Source organism: Leptosomus discolor, chromosome 2, assembly GCF_034619465.1.
Source record: "Leptosomus discolor isolate bLepDis1 chromosome 2, bLepDis1.hap2, whole genome shotgun sequence".
Lineage (NCBI taxonomy): Eukaryota > Metazoa > Chordata > Aves > Leptosomiformes > Leptosomidae > Leptosomus > Leptosomus discolor.
This window is the reverse complement of record NC_141392.1, coordinates 60,461,014-60,482,636: the sequence shown is the minus strand read 5'-3', so window position 1 is coordinate 60,482,636 and position 21,623 is coordinate 60,461,014. Positions and strand designations below refer to the sequence as shown.

The 21,623-nt window shown below is 40.3% G+C and overlaps 1 protein-coding gene across 4 annotated transcripts; it reads left to right on the top strand.

The window, feature by feature from the left end:
* Positions 1 to 87: 87 nt before the first annotated feature.
* On the top strand, positions 88 to 21,143 carry PEX3 (peroxisomal biogenesis factor 3). Of its 4 annotated transcripts, none has more exons than XM_086482402.1 (12): positions 88 to 174; positions 8,022 to 8,153; positions 9,526 to 9,607; positions 13,276 to 13,319; positions 14,515 to 14,639; positions 15,979 to 16,045; positions 16,145 to 16,199; positions 16,482 to 16,638; positions 17,578 to 17,648; positions 18,470 to 18,592; positions 19,770 to 19,866; positions 20,262 to 21,143. In XM_086482402.1, exons 1-12 carry the CDS (start codon positions 102 to 104, stop codon positions 20,343 to 20,345), a joined length of 1,110 nt encoding a protein of 369 aa, XP_086338528.1. In that variant the 5' UTR covers positions 88 to 101; the 3' UTR covers positions 20,346 to 21,143. The 4 variants fall into 4 exon arrangements, with proteins under 4 accessions (XP_086338528.1, XP_086338527.1, XP_086338529.1 ...); XM_086482401.1 differs by having other exon boundaries at positions 8,022 to 8,156; positions 9,505 to 9,607; XM_086482403.1 differs by lacking the exon at positions 20,262 to 21,143 and adding an exon at positions 20,116 to 20,250.
* The last annotated feature ends 480 nt before the right edge of the window (positions 21,144 to 21,623 follow it).

Here is a 21,623-nt window from a genome sequence, read left to right as displayed (position 1 = left end):
GAGCGGCGTTTCCGGGGGGCCGGGCGGCGAGGCACCGCGGGCGGAGCCGCTGCCACCGCCCCTTCCGCCGAGGCGAGGGGCGGCCGGGCCGGGCGCGCAGGATGCTGCGGTCCCTCTGGAGTTTCCTCAAGCGGCACAAGAAGAAATGCCTCGTCCTCGGCACCTTCCTGGGCGGTGAGTGCCCGGCAGCCGGGCCGAGGGGCGGTGGGGGGCGGTAACAGGGCTCGGCGCGGAGCGGAACGGAACCCACCTCGGGGCCTCCCCGCTGTCGCCGAAGAGCTCCCGGTTCCCGCTGGGGAGGCCCCCTCAGAGGCGGCGCTTGGCCGCTGAGCCCGACGAGCTCCCGGCGATCAGGACACCTCGTCTGCCCCTCGGGCGAGCCCGGTACCGCGGGCCGGGCTGGCCTCGTCCCTGACCGGCCTCGTCCCTGCCATCGCCGCCGCGGGCTGTTGCGCAGGGAGCTCCGCCGTGGCGCGGGGCAGCCCTTCGCCTTGCCGGTGACACCAGAACGCACCCACGGGCCGCCCGTGGGAGAGCGGAGGCGGCAGGAGGGTTTTTCTCCTGGGCGGGGAGGAAAATCTGCCCGTCGTCCCATAAGTCCTAAAACAGGGGTTCCAGTTGCCTGCGGGTTCTTACGGCGGGTGGTTGTGTTGGTTTGAAACAGCATCGAATCGTGCGAAGTGCGAGTGACGTTTGTGTTATTATTTTTAGGATGGAGGCTGAAAGCCTGTACTTTTAAAAGTGAATTGTCAAATATAAACCAACTGCAGACACAAAACTTTACTGGAGAGGAGGATTTACATTAATTATTCAAGCCGTCCTTTCTCCCTTAAGGCTCTTGTCTAACTTGTCTGGTGGTAATGGTCTGGTAAGCTCCTCCTTTCCTTGGAGTTATTATAAGGTTATTTTTAGTTGGAATTGGATTTAAAAGAACACCTTGGATCTATCTCTCTGTTTACTAATAAAGTGCATGTCTGCGCAGCTGGAGACTAGATACTCCTCAAAAGGTACAGCCATGTCTTTGCACGCTCAGTCATCAGATGTGCTTTTATGCAAATGGAACAGAATTAAATATTACAGAGTTGCTAAGGAAAATTTATATTTGTTTATACCTACTGGAACTTGCCTGAACAGTTAAATGTTCTGAGAGCTACATGGGTTTTGCAATACATTTTGTCTCCTATTCAGGTGAGGTACCTTTTGAAGGTGGTATATACTTCTGACTTGCCTTGGTTGTTGTGTCCTCTGCATCCTTTCAGCATGAATTCCTTCTGCGTTTTTCCAAAGAGTGCCAATTAATGTACAATAATAGATTAGATGATGGTTACTGAAGTACTTGTCAGACCGCTTCTCCAGTTCACCACCTCACCTGCAGGTTTTCTGACTCTGCAAGTACAGCAGAACGTAATGTTTACCAGTTTCTGAGCCACCACACTTACAGCCCACCGTGTCAAGTAAACAGATTTACTTGGATACACCAGGCTGTAACCTGCAAACTGTTTCCCCTCCCCTTCAGCCGTCTTTGTGAGGGTGGTGCATGGACAAATGGGATTAGTAAAAACATCAGTTGTCCCCGTTTCAGCTAGTAAACATGGATCAATGTCCAAGTGGGAAAGCAGATATCGGGGAGCTTGTGGTTCTCTGTAGTCCTCATAGCCTGAAGTGGTAAATTCATCATGTGTAAACAGCCCTCTGCCAGCCTGCAGACTATCCTAATATCACTGAATCTGCAGCTTTTTCCTTATGATTGGTGCTGTTTATGTACAGTTTGGTGTCACTTTCACTAAAATGATACTGACTGGTTGAAGTACACTTAAAAAAAATCAGTGACTAAAATGAAGTCGTATAAAGTATGAGGAATCCAAAAAATCCCAAGATGTTGCTCTTCTAATGAGCATTTCAACTTCTGACAGAAAATGCTGAACTGTCCTGACATTACCTGCAGCATGGATCAAGTACCTGCTTCCTCAGGCCACGTTGTATTTGAGGACTCTGTAGAGAATTGCTTTTCTGTGGTAAAACAGGGCATCTGCAAACAGGAGAGCAGCAGTGGCTGCCACCAGCTGCAACTCGCACCGTGGTATTTTAAGGCAGCCTGGGAAATGGAGGGAATTACTGCAGAGCGCTGCACTACAGTTGTCCAGCAGCTGAATCGTGAGTGTTTTGGCCATCCACGTATTGGTTATGGATCAAACCTTAAAATAACACCAGGAGCTATGGTAATGCCGTTACCCATGAATCAGGGCTCTGAGATCCACAGTGGATTCTTCGCCAAAAAATACTGCCTAATGTTAAAAGGTAGAATGCAACTCTACACCACTGCTTTTACTTGGAGATAGAGTATTTGGAAGTGGCTGAATTAGTTTAAAAAAATCATCCAAATCTGCTGATTTAATACGAGAGACTGGAATCTACATCTCTCTGGTGTTTGTTTTTTTTGGGAAGGAGGATGTAACAAGGAAAACGGGACATCACGCAGTTTAATGATTTTAAGTCTTTAACTGGCATGTGATCAGAGATTAATGAGAATATTTAATGATTTGTTAGACAGTACAGAAGAGTCTCTATATTATTACTGATACAGTGTTGTGTCAGTGTTGTGTTACTGTAGAATTATTGGACGAAAATCTGGGTTGGTTGGTAGCCTTTCCTGTGTTTACTGAGATGGATTCCTTGTGTATTATCAGTGTCTGTCTGCCTTAGTGTAATTTCTGTCAGTCCCAACACTGCAACAGATTTTTCTGCTTATGAAGATACAAAACTCGTAGGAGCTCAAATTGAGGGAAAAGAAGCTGAAATAGGTGTAATTTTCCCTTAACCATAAAGTGGCGTTGAAAAGATCTCAACTTAGCAAAGACCCTGTACAAGCCCTTTATTCAGAATTCTGTTCTTTTAGCAATATGAAGTAGATTGCATACTAAAAATACTGAAGTCTCTTCTAGTAAGCAAAATGTGGTGCTCTAGGATCAAAAACGCTAGAAATATTTAAAGTAGAGAGAGAGCTTGTATGACAGAGCTGCGAGGACGCGTTGTGTCTGCTTGCTCTCATTAGACAGGTAGATTTACCTTCAAGTCGTTTCTATCTCAGTGCTGTGTCCAAGGTAGATTTCAATGGATATTACAAAATGATTCACGGTTGAAATTCTCTCACTGCAGTAGAAGAGCAAGTTCAGGGTGTGTCTGCAATGTATGGTTCTGATTTCAGTGGGGAATTAATTATTGCTCAATTTCATCTGTTGCGACCTTCGACTTGCAGAAGGAATGTTTCAGTTCAGAAGTCTGTCTGCTTAGCAGTGAAAGTTATCTTGGTTTGTGAGTGAGTGCAGGGGCGTTAAATAGGTTTTGGTGTGACTCAGTGGTGCCAAGAGAATAAAGCTTTAGTGCCTTCTTATTTTGAGTATGGTTTTCAACCATAATGGGACAGCTGTATGTCTGTGGATGCACAGCTTGCTTGTATATAAGGACAAACCACAACTTGCGGAGCTGTCAATGTTCTGGAAGGATGCAGGCTTCTGTGTGTCAGCATAATTTCTGCATAATAAAATTCTTAAAACTGAAAGTTCCTGCCCCCCCCCCCCCCCCTTTTTTTTTTTCCCCGAGGAAGTATGGCAGTGAGGGTAAAGGTTACACAGGGTTGTAAAGAGGTTTCCTGAAAATTTGATAGCTCCTAGTTACCTATCCCAGCCTTCTGTTCATCTCTGTATTCCACCTCTGAAGAAAGGAAAGGGCTGAGGGAGAGGTACGCCATAATTTATGTGATGTGAGAAATATCATACCTGTTTGAGGCCACTGGCATGAATATGTAAGAGCCTGCAGATTTTCTAAGCTACTTCCGTTACGTACATTTTGATGGGAAGAGACTATACAATGCTACAGAGAGAAATTAGGGCATTTTATCTTGGTTCACTGTTAACAGGTGAATCAAAGTGTTGCTCCCACAAGATATGGGTACCATAGACTCCGCGTGTTCCCATTGTTTTAGGACAGTGTCGTGGTTTAACCCCAGCTCTCTTGCTCGTGCTCTGCCCACCCCCCTCCCCAAGGTGGGATGGGGGAGAGAATCAGAAGAATAATGTGAGAAAACTCATGGGTTGAGATAAAAACAGTTTAGTAATTTAAAAAAAATTAAAATTGTAAGGAAAAGAGACAGGGACGGGAAACAAAGAAAAATTAAACCCAGGGAAAACAAGTGATGCAAGTGAGAACAATTGCTCCCCACCAACTAATCAATGCCCAGCCAGTCTCTGAGCAGCAGCCCCTGCTGCCAACCTCCCCCCTAGTTTTATTGCTGAGCGTGATGTCATGTTGGGGAATATCCCTTCGGTCAGTTGGATCAGCTGTCCCAACTGTGTCCCCTCCCAAGTTGTTGTGCACCCCCAGCCTGCTCGCTGTCGGGGCAGTATGAGAGGCAGAAAAGGCCTTGGCTCTATGTAAGCCCTGCTCAGCAGTAACTAAAATGTCCCAGTGTTATCAACACTGTTTCCAGCACAAATCCAAAACATAGTCCTGTAATATCTGCTATGAAGAAAATCAACCCTGTCCCAGCCAAAACCAGCACAGACAGCCAATACCAATGTAAATACATTTCCCTTTGCAGATCAGTTTTAAAGCAGTATGAATTGCGGTTCAAGATCCTTACTGAGGTTCCTGTTCCTGCACCTGAAGCTTCTGGCATCAGCTGACGTAGTCCTAGTTTGCACCACTCATCTGTGACTGAACCCTCTGTGAATCAGAAGTGTTGGGACTATAGTTGTTTGTATGGTTCACATTCTAATGAAAGCAGGAAAAGGTTTATGTAGATAGTATCTTTTGGGCAATCTCATTATTGCTGAGTTTTCTTAATTCCTGGTTTTGTATGGAACAGCTAGGAAAGATTCAGTATGAAGCTCCATCTGTACATTGGTTTGGCTAATTAAAGGTGAGTAAAAGGTTGCTGCTGCCACTTCTTACAGACTTCCTATCCCATACTGAGAGGTAAAATTGAGTTATATCAGCTATTGTGAAAAGTTGGTGTTCCCTTTGCTTGTTTGTAACAACAGGGATTTTCAAAATGTCAGTTTAGTTTCTTACAGGTACGTTAGCTGCCTTGACATGGCAGTTCTTGGGATGTGGCTTTCTCTGGTCCTGCTTCCAGCTCCGAGTAACAGTGTTCTCGTGTGATGCATTTGGCCTGAACTTCTTAGAAGTCTGTGTTATTTTCAAGTCTTCTGAATGAATGCTATGTGTATCGATATAGATACATACGGTAGTTCCAAAGTGAAATGGGAACACACATGCAGACCAACTCCCAGGCTGGCAGCCCCTTGAAATGTCCCATAAGCCAGAGACTTGCAGAGGCTCTGCTGGTGCGCTCAGGCACTGGTGACTGGTGGGCAGAAGTTCATTGTTACAAAGCTGACAACGACGACAGGCCATGCAGTTAGGAACAGAGGCGGTCTGCTGCTGACATCCAGACTTTTCTGTTGTTCGTTGGTATCGCTTAAGCTCTGTGGATGGTGTAACTTTTACCTTGGTTGATTTCTAATGCATTGCCTTCCCAAAGATGGGTGATACCAGAACAAGTGACAACTGTTAGTGATGGGTCACAGTCATGACTTAGTTCAGGGTTGGGGGAGAGGAATAAGAGTGCTAGTAACTGGTGTCCTGTCATTTTAGACAAGTGTTTTTTCTGGAAACTCCTTGTCAAAGCTGGGTGACTGCTGCTGCAGCTTTGGACCTTCGCGAGGCACAGCGGTTCTTAGTGCAGAGTAATCACACAGCTTTAACAATCGTATTAAGCAATTAGCTGTCTCAATCATAAAGAGGCTGCTCCAGTGTATCACTCAAGGGCATGCTTATGATTCTTCTTGAATTGTTTACATGCCTGCCTGTGTCCTTTGTATGTTCAGGAAGAGTCTTTTTTTATACTTAAGACTTTTCTGCCACAAAACCTTGAGTTAGAGGATTTATTCGGGGGGGGGGGGTGCAGAATGAACAAAAGTAGTCATTTGGACAAATGAGTGTGTGTGAATGTAATGTGAAAAATGTAGTGGGATAAAATGATTGGAAAGATCTTGTATTCAAAAATTATTTGCTAATACTAAAAAAAATTGTTGCTGTTTCAGTATGTTAGCTGAAAAAAAATAAAAATCAGTGCCCTGATAGTTGTGTTGTAAATAGATACTGTTGTCAGGAATCTATAATTTTTTTAGAGAAAAATAATCTAATTGTTACTTATGGAGTCTCATTTTGGTTTACAATTTAGTGGTAAAATTGCATTTTATGTATATGGAACCATAATTTTAAAGTTTGCATCTAGTGGGGTGAATCTTCCACATGGCAAATGGTCAGTCTGCCTAAAGGCTGAAGCAAGAGATAGTGACTTCCCCATATTTATTTTATGAGGCTTTTGGGAAACAAATGGAAGTGACTGTGGTTCCAGACTGGTCTGGCTTGTAGTTGCCTACTAGGAAGCATAATGCCAATATGAATAGCCAGATTTTTTTGCAACCGTGAATATTGGGGCACAAAGTTGACAAGCCTTTTGAAATACTGATGATAGTTTTGGAGAATGTATTGAAAGCTTTTAATGACCTAAAAAGTATAGCTGAATTCAAAATCTTGGGGAGTTTGGGTGGTTTGGATTTTTTTTTTTAGTTTTTGTGTATCGGGCTTATAAAATAGTTTTAAAACTTTCAGCATTCAGCAACTGTTAAATGCCTCTTCCATTCAGATATTAACTTTGAAATGTGAAAATTGAACTCTGAAGAAAATTTTGTGGCTCTGTGTTTATGGCTTTTGAAAATGCTTGGTAGAAAAAAATAAAGACTTGATTTGATACTCAGATTTCATCTGTGTACCATTATTGACTTGACAGAGTCAGAGCTGACACTGTGTAGAGGAGTTTCAATACTTAGGGGGTTGCTCCCCAGTGTACAGAAGATGATCAACTTGTACAAGAGCCTTTTCTGCTTGGGTTTGTTCCTCCCTTATCTTCCCCCTCTTCTTTCATGAGAGAACATGGGAAGAGGTTCTTATGCATCTAAGTGGGTAACTGCTGCTACCAGTGCCTATGGGAGGCAGCAGATGAACTTGATCCACAGGAGGTGTTACAAGCAGCCCCAGGTGGAGGGGGAGAAATTCATGCAAAGCCGCTCACAGTGGGCAAAGGTGCTGGGGATAAGTCTAGAAGACGCAGTGGTGTCTTGAGAAACGGCTTAGAAAGGGGGGTGGAGATGAGGAAAGATGAGAAGAGGGCTGTGGGCAGCCTGGAGAAATCTCTGAACCTCTGGTGGTGTGGGAAGAGCAGTTGGGGCAAACTTCAAAGGGATGTATGTTGGGAGAGGAGGAAATATAGAGCAAAAATTTTGGATGGGTCTTTGTCAAAATGGAGGTTCATAGTGAGGGCGATGAGGGATGATCAGATCCTCAAGGGCAGAAGAGTGGGGCTGGAGCGTAGGAACCAGGCATGGTAAGAAGTACATTACAGTCAAGCCCCACTGGAGCTAAGGTTCTTTCTATGGAAGCTTTGGGACCAAACGAAGGAAGTGTTGATCTGCAACATTTTTCTCTTATGTGATTTTTAAGGCAAGTTTTATCTCTAACTTTCTGCTAATTTTAGACAGATATCTTCTGAAAAAAATTAATTTTTCATGCGTCTCCAGGCCTATACATTTTAGTTTATTTTCTCTAATCTTTGTTTTTGTTACCCTTCATTTTTCCTCTTCCCAATATTAGCTTCAATGTCTTCAGTACTAGTTGTTCACGTTGCAGTAGTGCCAAGAACACCTTCTTTGAAAGGCAGGATGTGTCTTCTCAGGCAAGTTTCTTATACTGATCCAAGTCATTACCCTTGATATTTTAATTAATTTTGAAAACATTATTTCTGAGCATTACTTTGTCAATCAGTATTAAAATACTCAATACCCACGTATCCCAAAAAACTCCACTATGCACCATTACGGTTTAAAATCAAAGAAAGGGGCTGAAGGGGCCTTCCTAGCATTTTTAAAGCAGCTTGTAATATGAAAATCTCTCTGTAGGAGTCTATTTACTGGGAAAATATGGGCAGAAGAAAATCAGAGAAATCCAAGAACGAGAGGCAGCTGAATACATCGCCCAAGCACGAAGGCAATATCATTTTGAAAGTAATCAGAGGACATGCAATATGACAGGTAAGATAAGGAAATAGATACTGTTCTCAATACGTGGAATTATTTGGGGATTTGTACTACATATAGACAGGCTGGAAGAAGAATGAGAAATGTAGTTGAATTCAGAGTCTTTATTAGCTACTAGCGCATAGAGTCATTTTGCATAATAAAACCAGAATCTGAAGAACAGAAAATTGAAGGGATTTCTAGGGGTTGTCTTAACCCTTGGTTTGAATATATTCATCTATAATGCATATAAATATACATGCAGGTTACAGTTTTTTGTCACTTAAAGACTCTTTGTGTATCGCCCTGCACTGAGGTGTGAAACAGCACCCAGGTAAAAACAATAGTGAATTTACAGCAAGATTATCTTATTATAGCGCGTTTTTTAGTAAGCTACACAGAGAGCTTGGTGGGTATTTTTTATTTACAAATAAGAAGCACGTCAGCCCATTAGTTCCCTACATTTGAACAGTTAAAAGGTACCTGACTAGCTGGGGAGCAAAAAGTGAAAGTGTTTATATTACAGCATTGGTCTTTGGGTTTTTGGAGAGGAGATGGTAGGGTAGGGTTCAACAAAATTCTTGTCATTCTTGTAAATACAGGCCATTCAAAACTATTTCTGTGAAACAAATTGGGCAGCATTTTCTTCTGTTGAAATTTGTAATGACTTCTTGGGTGGCTGCAAATGCTTTCTGTGCACGGTGTTTACCCTGATATGAAATACTCTGGTATTTCATTTTCTTCTTTTCCATTTTGTGGTGCTGGCATCAGTTTTACTGCAGGGACTGAGTTTTTCTTTGCCCTTCGTTGTACAAAGTACCTTCTGCCTGGCAGCATGCATTCTTGTCAAGATTTTTCATATTTTATTTATAGTGTTTCTTCTGTGCATGCTTGTTTTCCATTTCTTGTTCCCATCATATAACAGCAGAATGGACGTGGAATTTTCTGAAAGTAAAGGTCTTTTCCCACCAGCTTTTTTTTTTTTTTTTTTTTTTAAACATACCTGTCTCAGGTTCTGTTGCGGAAAAAAACAAACTTCAGATCTTTTTCTTCTCCTTTGGAGAAATGCAACAGTGTAGATTTTCACTAGATTTTCTTCTGGGGAGTTGCAGATATGCAGGATGCGAGTACACATCTGCAGCTGGAGCCAACAAAGACACGTAGCCACGTAAGGGCAGAGTTGTGCCCAAGCTCGCTCATAAGAGACAAGCAAGTCATGGCACTTCTGAGTACTCCCAGGGTTTCCTATTTTGTTTGTCCTCCCAGCTTTGCCTGTTGAGCAATGGGTTTTACATTGTATAGCAGCTATTGAGTAAGAGCTGGGGATAGGTTTGTGGTGATTTTTTTTTGTGTTGACAGATTTTTTTTTTTTTTCTTTTAATAACAGTGCTGTCAATGCTTCCAACATTGAGGGATGCCTTAATGCATCAATTAAATTCTGAGAGTCTCACATCTCTTCTTAAAAATAGGTAAGACTGGTTTGTTAATTGTGTTAATGATCACTTGTTTTGATCACAAGATAAGGTTTTTTTTTTCAAATTATATATTTATAATGTAGAAAGCATGACGAATTTTGGTTCTGTGTCCCACTGAGTCACTAGTCTTAAAGTATTTTGAAATTACTATGTAAATATTTTGTGTCATGTTAGATGTATTTTGATAGGTATGGCTGGCATTTTCCAAACATTACAAGAAATAATAGTTCCTTTGAGATGCTGCAGTGAGAGCCATGATTTTTGTGGAAGTGCTTATAAGATAGGCAGATAAAAGTACTTAGAGGATCTAGTCCTCTCTTAAACAAGACAGGGTATCTTAGTTATTGATGTGGCATTTGTAAAAATGTTTATGTAATCTTGTCAAGGTCAGACAAATAGTAGTGGGAAGTATCTAAGATGAGATTGCAAATGGATGTATGCTATGAGAAGTTTTTTGTTGTTATTTTTTTTCTTTTTTTTTTTTTTTTTGAAGTAGAACAAATAGGGGCATGTCACACATTAAATGGAATGTTTCCCTGTCAGAAAACACCTTTAGTTTCCTTTTAACTGCAGGAACAAATAGCGTATTTTTAAATACATAAAGTGTAACAGCATGCTTTCAAAGTAGAGTAAGCTTCTTGGCATTTGGCGTGGAGTAAAAGTGTTATGTAGGCAGTTAACACAGGGTTTCTGACTCACTCTAGACTGCCTTTCTAGTTTACCTCCCACTGGCTTATTCATACAGCTATAACTTCATCTATCCAGCGAATTTTAATAGATTACCTATCCAGTCATTGTCTTTTTTCAGTCAAAAGAACTCCCACAACAAGGCAACAGAATGTGATACTTAAAGTGGGAATTACAGCCTGAAAAATGCTTTTATAATAGATTATCTGAGAATTCATTACTGTGATTGAGTATTATTTACCCCAAACAAGAAGAAATTAGGAAAAGTTAATTTTAATGGAGTATTTAATATATTTGTGATAATAAGAGTTTTACTCAATGAAAGATTAACCTGAATGAACAAGATCTTGTGGATCACCAGATTTGGCTTCTGGATTGTGCAGCAAAATAGCCTACAAAGGCCTGTAATCCTTTGTTGAATGGTGAAGGCTTGTAATACCTTAGTTCGTTTTCTGTAGCATTCTTATATCGAAATAAGTCTGGTGTATCTAACTTGTTTGACTATTTGAAACAGTTTACGGGTACAGTGACATGCTTCTGAGTTCCAGTAACGCCAGTGAAAATGGAGATAAGACTTTTTGATATTATAGTTAAGCGTTTCTGGAAACAAATTTTTTTTTTTTTAAATGCTCGTTACATCAATATCCTGTAAGCATAGATGTTCATTTAGAGTGTATCTTACAGTGGAGTTTGTGTCTTAATGCTTCCTTTTTTGACGAATTTTTAGAGAGATGCTTGGGCTTTTTGAACTGACAGTGTAGAGGAGGGGTTGGGAAGGCATAGATCATGGAATGAGCCACCAGGGCTCGTTCGACTTTGAAGTGAGCCTCTGAAGAGGCTTTGCATTCTTGTGCTGCACATGGAGGAATAGATTTGCTTTCTTTCCACTTTGATTTGAGAAGATGAATCAAACGGCTCCAGACCTTTGAGTGCCATTGTTGTGGAATATACAAGAGAGCAGATGTGGCTGTTTACCTTTCTTAATGTCTCTGAAGACGTATTCTTTTCCTCACGTCATCTATGTTATGGCTTAACATGTTATCTGTAGATCATGTTATGGCTTAGGTAAACTCCTTTAACTTTAAATCTGCTCACTTCCTTAAATTCAAAACCTTTTTACATCGTTTTAATAATTCGGGGTGTCCAGTGGTAGGTTGGGGGTATAAGCGAGCTGCAGTCTTCAGTCTTCCAGAGAAACTTTCAAAGAGGGACAGCTCCTGTCTGTCCTCCTCTTTTCAAAGCAATGTGATTGAATGAGATGAGGTGAAGTACTTGCTGCTGTAGCCTTGCAGATGTTGCGTATTTTCCACCTATTCAGCACTTAGCTTTGTTCCAGACCTCTGGTTTTTTGGTTGCATTGCTTTTTGCTTCCACAGCAGGTAATGGTTTTCCAAGTAAATATATGTGAAATAAAAGCTGAATTTTGAGTAGCAGCTGAGTCTTAGTAGATTGAAGCAGATGAAGACTGCAAAATCCATTTCCACTGTTAGGCTTAGTACTTACAGACTTAAACTGTTACCTGGCTGTTGCCTTGTGTTGTGAGGAGAAACTTTGTAAGCATGAGCTCTAGAAACTGTTGTGAAGTGATGGGTGCAAAGGTAGTTGGCTGGCGTTAATGAATTGGCTTCTCTTTCTCTCTTCAGCTGGCACAGAAAACTTACCAGTCATAAGCAACAAATGTAGTTTCGAGTCCTCTTACATGGTTTATCTATAGAAATATCACTGTATTTTTTTAACAGTCTTTCCTTTGTTTTGCTTTAGAATAGCTTTTAAAACTGTGGATTTAGTTTGCAAAAAGAGAAGCATGTAAACTGGTTTTATATGTGCCAAGGTTCCTTGTATCTCCTCCAGCTATCCTTTCTTTTATCTGTCTCTCTACTTTTTGGAGTTGTAGATTTAATAGTTTATTATATCAGTTCATTTGCATTATTTGATAGTGGTGAGCTTAAAAATTTATTGTTCATGTAAGTGGTGTAGTGATCAAACCAATGCCAAAGTGCCTGTAAAGAGAAATTATTTCTGGTGAAAAGTGTATTATTTTTTATAAACTAGGTTACTGTAAAGTCTAGGTTAATCTGCACTATCTGCCCTAAATATTTAAGTGTTAATCCTGATCCTAAGAAATTACAAATGTTTCTCTAAGTGACTTTCACAACGTATTTTCTCCACGACAGAGATACAGTAGCTATTTTTTAGCTTAACAAGCGAGAATGGCTGATTAAACTTTTTGGTTAGCTTGCTCTTATCTCTGCTACTGCTGCGATATTGCTAACATTCCCTCTGGATAGTAGCTACAAATATGCAATGTGCCTTAGGCAGTTCAGGTGTATCTATGCAATCTATGGGCTTGCTCTTTTGAATGCAAAATGTATAAAATTTTAGGAATTAGTCCGGTCAAAAAAGTAAACGCACCTCGACAAAAGAAAAAAGATCAACTTGCATTTGTGTGGATGGCACAAGACTTCTTTTCCACAGATGGTCATGATCTCTTTGTTTTTTGATGACCAAACCTGAACTTCAAAACCACGTCAGGCAATGGCAAATCTTGCAAGAAAGCAAGATGCAGAAATTCTGATCCAGCCTTTATTGTGCACAGGTGGATAGAGGAAGCCCTGCTGAACTGAGGTCTGTGTTAAGTGTATAGAGGATCAAGGCCCCAGAAAAGCCCATCGGTGGGCTCCTTCTGACTGCCCAGTGTGGTAGCTCAAAATTGATAATATAAGTGTATAATTGACATCACTAAATACTATGTTTGTACGGCAAAGTTTGAATATCTTTTCTGTGACTTCATAGTGTATTGTTTCTGTAGTGCTTTCTTGAATGAGCAAATCAATGTAGACATGCATCTGATCTGAATAAGTTTAGTAGCTAAATGAGCTCACCTTAGAGCACTGCTGTTTCATTTAACATATTCATTAATTTCCAAGGAAAATACACTTTTTAATGTTTAATATTTCCATTTATTTTTCCCACAGGCCAGCAAACAAGTTGGAAATATGGGAGGATTTAAAGATAATAAGTAAGTGGAAATGAAGTAATCCAGATGCATAATGTTTAGCATAAATTTAAAGTCTTTCACACCCTTTGAAATGCACACTTTACACTGGGTTGTTGTTTCAGTAGATATGAAGATAGTGTAACACGCTACATGGCAAATCTCCTCCATGCCCCTGGCTCCCAAAAGCTCCTCATGAAGGAATTTTTTGTAGCCCTGAGGGAGGTTAGAAGCTCAGAGACAAAGGTGAAGAATTTTATTGGCCTTCATGTTACCTTGCTCAAGAAAACTTTGTGAGAACTTTCTGTGCCATCACAGAAAAATCAAACTAGTTTTTTCAGAAAGTCCTGTGCTGAACCTGACAGAAAACATCACTCTGAAATGTAGGCCAGCCCTTACCTGGCCAGCATTTTCCTCTCTTCAAGCCTGTTGCAGAGAACCACCATAGCCATGGTAGTGGACGCTTTGGTTCATCATCTTACTTAGTGGCTGATGGAGGAGGGGAGGGGAGGATAGTGAAGTCAGATAATTATGCAGTGAAATACTACTGAGCTTTTTTTACTACTTTTGATTCTTCGGTACCATTTGTTATCCCTACCACCCCCCTGGTGTTGTCTGTCCTTCCTTTTGGTTTTGTTTCTCCTTTTCACACCACCTTTGCAGATCCTATTTTTAATCCAGCTCCTTTCTTCCCGTGTCCTTGCTACTCGGCGCTCATCCATATTTATTCATGTCACTTCTTCCACGTGTCCTCTGTTGCCTAGTGGCTGGTAGCTGGTGCTCATTTTAATTTGCTGCTGCCTTAGGTAACTTTTGTTCCCAAGCTGCTGTTACGCCTTCTGTGTCTTAACTGTGTGACAAGGGCGAACGTAATATGTGTATTTCCTGGCCTAATGAAGAAAGATGATTTGACAGTACATCCATTTTCCTTCTGGAGCAACTTGTATAATTTTTTATTTTTTTTTCCCAGAAAAACTTGTGTAATGTGCAAAATGATATTAATACCAAGGCTTTAAATGGGACACTTTAGATGTAGCTCCAGAACATACTGGACTTGTGACCATCTTGGGCGTGTGTTGTGAAAATGTGTGTTATGACAACCAATGAGAGAAATGTGACTGGGTATTTAAAAATCATCTGGAGTCTCGGAGAGCACTCTGCTTCCTTGGCTCACCCTTATTTCTTTGACTTTGGAGTTATTTTGTTGTCTCTCTTCAAGGTTTCACGAGAAGCATTGTAGCTGTATATAGTACCTGTATGCTAGTAGTTCTTTTGCGAGTCCAATTAAATATTATTGGTGGTTACATCTACCTGGATAATGCTGCCCTCTGCAAAAATGGCACAGTAAGTTTCTTGTTTTGTTTTAAAGGTAGAAATTCCACTTTGTTGGAAGTGAAAGGGTTATTTAGTGAGAGATAAAAAGGGGCATAGCTTATGAGTATTCGAATGAAATGAAGAGCTCTTACAAGAGTGGGAGATGTGGAAGCATTATTGGAAGTAAGATGTATTGGTGTGTTCTAATAGCCTCTACATTTGGATGATTTGGTGATACTGTTGCTTAACAAAATATTAGCAATATTGAATAATACCTTTTGTCCACATTTGTATTGCTTAAAGAAGGTTACTTTGTATCTAAACACCAACATAAATAATTTCTTTGCTTTCATTAATTTTTCATGAAACAGTAATACTGTATGAATGATCCAATAGGTGCATGCAAATGTATATAAGTGCTTAGGTCTTCCCAGCACATACCTTAATTCCTCCAGTTAAATTTTCCTAGAATTAAAGAGGAAAAATGTTGTCTTTGACGTTTTGATTATTTTGTTTAACTCCAAAAGGTCACCTACCTAAATGTCTGTCGGTGGGGCCGAGCAAGGTAGAAGACTTGGGTTTTGTTTATATGGCATATCTAGCACTGCTCAATAAAAAAAGATGAATCCCGCAGTAAGCAAGTACCCGTTGTACAGAGTAGGATCTGCAAATTGTTGGACGGCTCGTCTGAGGATAATGGATACCAGCTTTGATTAGTTGTCATACGCCCCCCTGTGATAGCTCCTGCTGAGAGTCAAGGAACAGCAGGTCAAGACAGGTCTGAGAAAAGCTTTCATTAGGGAGACCATGCTTTGTTTTGTGAGACCTGAAAAAGCTTTTTTAAAAGGGCAAGATGGGTTTGGACTAGAAACATGTTTCCTTTCTGTTATTTTTCCAATAGAGAAGTGGGCCGACAGGGCCAATGCTCAGGCACTCTGCTGGAGCAAACTGGGATCCTGTCTCGGTTCCTGAAAGCTTCTTTTCTGTCAGATGAGCTTTTGTTAGGATTGAGCAAAAACATCTATTCCACTAGATTTAATTTTTGGGGTGGTGGAGGGTCTAAAAAACTGCAATGCAGTTTTTTAAGAGACTTTCCTATATATGAATGAAACGTGAAAGATTTTTCTGTGCCACTGAAGATGGAAGAGAGATAGTACTGAAGAGAAGAATGTCGAGGACTTATGAAAGATCCATGAGTTGATGGCAGGAAGAGAGTCAGAAGCTACAGAGTTGCGTGAGAATGGGGGAATCTGTCTGCTGCAGGGTATTATAAAGATTAAGGAAATTGGTCGCAACAGGTTTGATATTATTTTTGCATTGTTCTCCACTGTTGGCATGTCACAGAACTGGTTTTTGTTTTTCCCCACAGACACCACTAGCTCCCCCTGAAGTTCAGCAGCAATATTTATCAAGTATTCAGCACCTTTTAGGAGACGGTATGATGCTTATTGTTAGCTAACCACACTTAGAAAAACTACTTTTTTTCTAGACTTGAGCACATCCTTAGAATAACTTTGACACTTTTCTTGTTCTAGGACTGATTGAGTTAATAACTATTGTTAAACAAGCTGTGCATAAAGTTTTTGGAAGGTAAGAGTCTCTATTTCTCTGTGGTTAGCTTTTAATCTTTATTGCGATGACTGTTCCCAAAACAATGAGTTTTATTAGCATTTAAAAAAAGGAAGATGTGCTGACTTTTTTCCAAAACAATGTTTTTATTATAGCAGGCTATGCCTGCCAGTGCAAACCAATATAGCAGACTGGGATCCTGTTACTTGTGAACGGGTTATCTGTAGGAGACAAAGAATCGTTATTTGGTTTGCAGTCAACACTGTAGTCTTGTTTTTTTGTTTTTTTTTTTTTCCCTTGCAGTATTTCCCTTAAGCACACCCTATCTCTTCTGGAGCTGGAACAGAAACTTAAAGACATCAGGGAAGTAGTGGAACATAAAGATTCAGATCAGATTGCATCTTACTCTCCCTTATGTCATTATCTGATGCCAGATGAAGAAAACCCCTTGGCTACCCAGGTGCTTCTTTCAGTCTCTCTCATCTACCTCTTTTCATTCTGTGCTTCTTGTTGGTTGGTTTTGGGGAGGGAAGGGTGCGTAACAGTCCTCTGGTTGTGCCGTGGCGTCTGTATCGTCAGTAAATGGCGATGCCCCTTCCGTCGTCAATCAGGTGTCCTTATCCCTTTAATGAAGGCGAAGTGAAGTTGTACTCTCTTCAGGTTTGACTGAAAACAAGTGTCAGCCTCAGACTGTCAGCTCTGAGCTCAGAAACACAGCCCAGTTCCAGCCTTTAGCCAGCGCCATACGCTGGAACACAATGCGACCTCACCCAGCCCTAAGCCAAATGGTGTTTCCCCGCACTTGTGCACCATCAAGGGTCACGGACAGTTGCAGCGTCTTGGCTGATGCGCAGGAAGGCGATGGTGTGCTGGAGTCCTTTGCTGCTTTGGGCTCAACGGGAGTCAAGAGAAAAGTGTCTCTAATCTCAGTTGTCATGTTAATTTCCTAGATTTTCTAAAGGTGTTTTGTCTCCATCCACACCACAGGTTGGAGAAAATTCATCCTTAACTTGGTATTACAGTAGTGTAAAGAAGAAACTTGGGCTTCACTGTGTGACTACATGCACTTAGCCCTTTAACTTAAGATGATATGCAGGGTTTATTTCAACTTTCGGAGGTCAGAAGTGGAAACAATGCTTTGCTCAATTAGTCTGGTATTTCCTGCTAGTATTGTTTTTACTAAAAAAAAAAAAATCCTATAGTGACCATTTAAAAGTAAAATCAGAACACAAATTCTAAAAAATCTGATTTATGACAATAAATCTTTTTTTTAAAAAAATAGATTTGACTTATACATCTTGACTTAATTCCATGGTACAAAACTCCTCCATTTCTACTCTTATTCTTACAGTTGCCAATGGATTTCTTACTAAATAGTGTCTGTCTTTGCTTTTTCTAGGCCTGTGGACTCACAGAAAGAGACATTGCTACGATTAAATTACTTAATGAAACTAGAGATATGCTAGAAAGGTATACAGAAATACCCTGTATTCGTGTAAAACTCCTCCCCACAGCTATTGTTTATGAAAGACAATTACTTTCATATAAAAAACTTTCAGCTTGCCTTTGTGAAATGTGACCACTCTGCTGCATTAAATTTTTATATTCAGTAAGTGTAGGCTGGAATTTTCAAAATTTGAGAGCTCTGAAACTCATTTATATAATCCTGCCTTCATGAATTGACCAGGATGTCCTTCTCAGTCAGACCCCCTTCTCTCTCCCTTACCTTTTCTGTAGTCATGCAGAAACAGCGGAGTACTGCTCTTCTGCTAAAGCAGAGTAAATTGAGAATAATTTTATTTGATTTACTTGTTTTGATAAAATGAACACCAGTTTTGGCTTATCAGAAATTATTTTTAATGCATGGTGTTGAGAGCAGTTGTGTGCATCCCCTTACCAGAGAGCTACCGAAGCAAGGCTTCTCTAATAAATGTTGAATACGAGGGAATTGAGCCAAATGCCAAACTGTTCTTACAATTTAGCTGCTAGAGATCTGGGGCATTTTAAGGATGAGATAAGTCTCTTCTATCTTATTACTTAGTGAGAAACAGAAGTGAGGAATGCTTTGGATTTATCTGGGGTTTAGTAATCTTGGGGTAGAGTTTAGGCTGTTGATTGGTTTGCTGTGGAGTTACCGGGGAGCAAGTCTTTCTGGAGGTGGCTGTGCTAATGGCCTTTTGCCTGGGTCACACACCTTCCCTTTCGGGCGGGACATCTGTAGTCTGAATGCTTGCAGGTTTTTCAGTTTGAAAAAACAAATCCCAGGAATCAACTTTTTTCTTTTTCTTCAGTCCAGACTTCAGTACAGTTCTGAGCACGTGTTTAAATAGAGGATTCAGTCGACTGCTGGACAATATGGCGGAGTTTTTTAGACCCACTGAACATGACCTCTCTCAGAATGGCTCTGTAAATAGGTAAATGTTTTCTCGTGTTGTGGTTCTCACATGAATAATGCCTTGAGTTCGTAGTGAATTCCAAAAAAGGCTATTGGTTTTTCTGCCTACTTGAAGGTCTTGCGTAGGAAATAATTCTGCTTCTTGCTCTTCAAGAATAAATACAGTTCTCTTCCCTTCAATGAAGCAGACAGCTAGGAGCATGGCACGTTCCTTCCCACCCACGAAACTGCTAGAATTTACAAGAGGTGTATTTCCCACCGTTACTTGCAGATCTAAAAGTAGAAACCAGAAGACCTATAGCTTCCACTTTTTGCCTGAACACCGTATGAGCAGACTGCCTTTCTAGCTGAGGAGGATTTACCCTGCTGGTGGCGACTACCGAAAGGCGCACGGCAGTACCTCCCTGCCTGCCCCTGCAGTTGGCAGATGAGCTCTGTACCCCAGCCTCTGACTGTCAGTTACTGTAGGTCTCCAGGAAGGTGGGCATGACTCTGATTCTCCAAATACGCACAGCCAAAGCACCTACGCAGCCTTAGGTTCTTTGCTGGTGTGCTGAAGGAAAGACACTAACATCCAGGATCTTCTGTCTCTTCCTAGAAGACTGTTTAAAAATAGCTTTTGTTCTGAAGTTAACTTTGGTTTTAAGCAGCGCAGTGAGAGGGGTACAAATCTAAAAGCTGAGTTCAAATCCTTGAAATACGATTTCTAAAATATTAAAATTAAAACCATGAATAGTAACTGGGTTTATGGATGTTTATTTTAATAATTGATGGCTCTCAAAGAGTAATGTTTTCAAATATATACTATTTACATCATTAAAAATATCCCAAAGGCTGTAGTTTGGCAGTCTGTCCTAAGCCTGGTTTAGAGTTTGAAGTAGCGCGAGACTGTAGACTGGCACTTCTAACAACTGTTCACATACACACGCATGTAAAGACTGTGGCTAAATGGTACTTCTCTTGCAGGAGAAGCGAGTGTGAAACTGTGTGTGATCAGAACACCAACTGAAATTTGCTTTGGTACTTCTCTGTGTTAAATGAAAGACTTGATACGGGAAAAAACTTCTTCTGTATGTCTTAGTTTGCAGTCTTTCAACTCTTGAAGTAGTTATTATTTAGAATTGTAATAATCACTGTTTGGTGGCTTTACTAATGTCCGAGCAGGTCTTGGTCAATATTTTTTTGTTCTTTTCTAGTCTTTCTAGTGTCAGTCTTCCTTTAGCCAAGATAATTCCAATAATAAATGGACAGATCCATTCAGTATGCAGTGAAACACCCAGTCACTTTGTTCAGGTAAGAATCTTGCTTATTTAAAATAGCCCAAGTAAAAATTTTGAAGTGAATGTTGTATATTTCTTTTTAATAACGTACTCCATTCTGCTTAATTTCAGTGGCTTTAAAAAAAAAAAAAAGTAGAAACAATTGGCATAACTTAAACTTTTTGTAAATTTATACCTTCAAAAAATATGCTGTTTTTTCCTCTCCCATCTGCTGAACTGTGCAGAAGCACAGAAAGGTCTCTTGACTTGGTTCTACTTGCAGTTCTGCTCATGAAACCTTCTAAAGCAAGAAATTTGAGTTACATCTCTGTGGGAGTGCCAGGTGCTTGTCTCATGATGAATTATGGACTGGAGCAAAACCAGAATAGTGGTTTGATGAAGCAAATTTATTTTTTAAATTTCTTCCAGGACCTGTTGATGATGGAACAAGTGAAGGATTTTGCTGCTAATGTTTATGAAGCTTTTAGTACCCCTCAGCAACTAGAGAAATGAACTGCACATTTATAGGACTAGATCATGTATTTATAACAAATCCCTCATGACTACTGATGAGGCTTGGGTTAATTTTGTAATGGCGTAGGAGTGGTAGCCCAGCAGAAGGAACATTCTGAAAAAAGTGGGAGTGAGCCCGTATTTGTTATGGGCTATTAATAGAATTCTGTTTCAAACACCCATTAAAAATATTCTTGTTGAAAGAATCATTGTATGCAAAGACTTTTCTATTAAAAAAAGTGTTTAAACTCTTCCACAATTCATTTGATGATTTTTATTGCATCTGAAAGGCGTCTGGCGGCAGTATTACAACAAGTTGCTAAAAAACCCATTTGTTTGCCCGGGGTGTGTAAGTTTTGGAAAAAACTAACGGTAGTGACCTAAGAATAGCACAGAGTAGCAGTATGAAGTAAGGTTGCTTTCTTCTTATCCCAAGTTTTTCTTTTTATAAAGGAAAACTCTTTCTTTTCCTGAACTTTACCAAGTTATTCCAAAGAGTCTCTCACTCTTCAGAAAGCCTTTGCCAGCTGATGCACGTTCCTCTTGAACAAGCTGGGGGTGTTCTGTTACCTAATACTAAAGGAATGTGGGTTTTTAGGAGTTCTCTTGTTCATGCTGTTCAAACAGCTATGCTGTACACATTAACTTGTAAATATTTTATCTTAATTTGTATTAATTTTGAGCCCAATTGTCTGTATTGTAATAAAGTATTTTAATGTAAAATTTGTGCGTGTATTAGCATTACTCACAGGAAAGGCAATAACCTCCTTTGGCCCATCAGTTAAAATCTTGACATAGTTGAAAGAAAAAATTTAACTTGTATAGAAACAATTGTGCACTTATTAACATTACTCAGGAAAGAGAAACCTTTGGTGTCTACACTGAAAAAATTCATGCTTTTTATGTCCTATAACTCCCCCTCTTTGCAAACTTCACACTACAGGGCTGTCCCTACACATCCTGACACAGGATGAGTTTGGGAGTTTTTCAACTTGGCTGCAATCTGCCCTCAGCTTTGGCAGAGAGACAGCATTTTAAGCAGAGGATCCCTGGCTGCTCCTGATTATTTCTCTTTTTTGAAAATGTTAGTCATTGAAGTATGTGCTTTGTTTAATAATCCACAGAAGGCACCCTGGTAACTGCGTAAAAACAATGGCTGTAAAGAAGAGGCAGCTTTAACTGTGTAAAATTATACAAAACAGCAAAAAAACCTTTCCCGCTTTACTTGTATCCCAGGAATGGATAGAATTACCCAAGAGTAGGAACAAGTAAAATTAA

Bases quoted from the DNA above. Each gene is read 5' to 3' on its own strand.
- PEX3 (XM_086482401.1), top strand. From the start codon at position 102: ATGCTGCGGTCCCTCTGGAGTTTCCTCAAGCGGCACAAGAAGAAATGC. The intron at 14,640-15,978 runs GTAAGTTTCTTG...TTTTCCCCACAG, and splicing joins CCCTCTGCAAAAATGGCACA to ACACCACTAGCTCCCCCTGA. The intron at 16,046-16,144 runs GTATGATGCTTA...TTCTTGTTCTAG, and splicing joins TCAGCACCTTTTAGGAGACG to GACTGATTGAGTTAATAACT.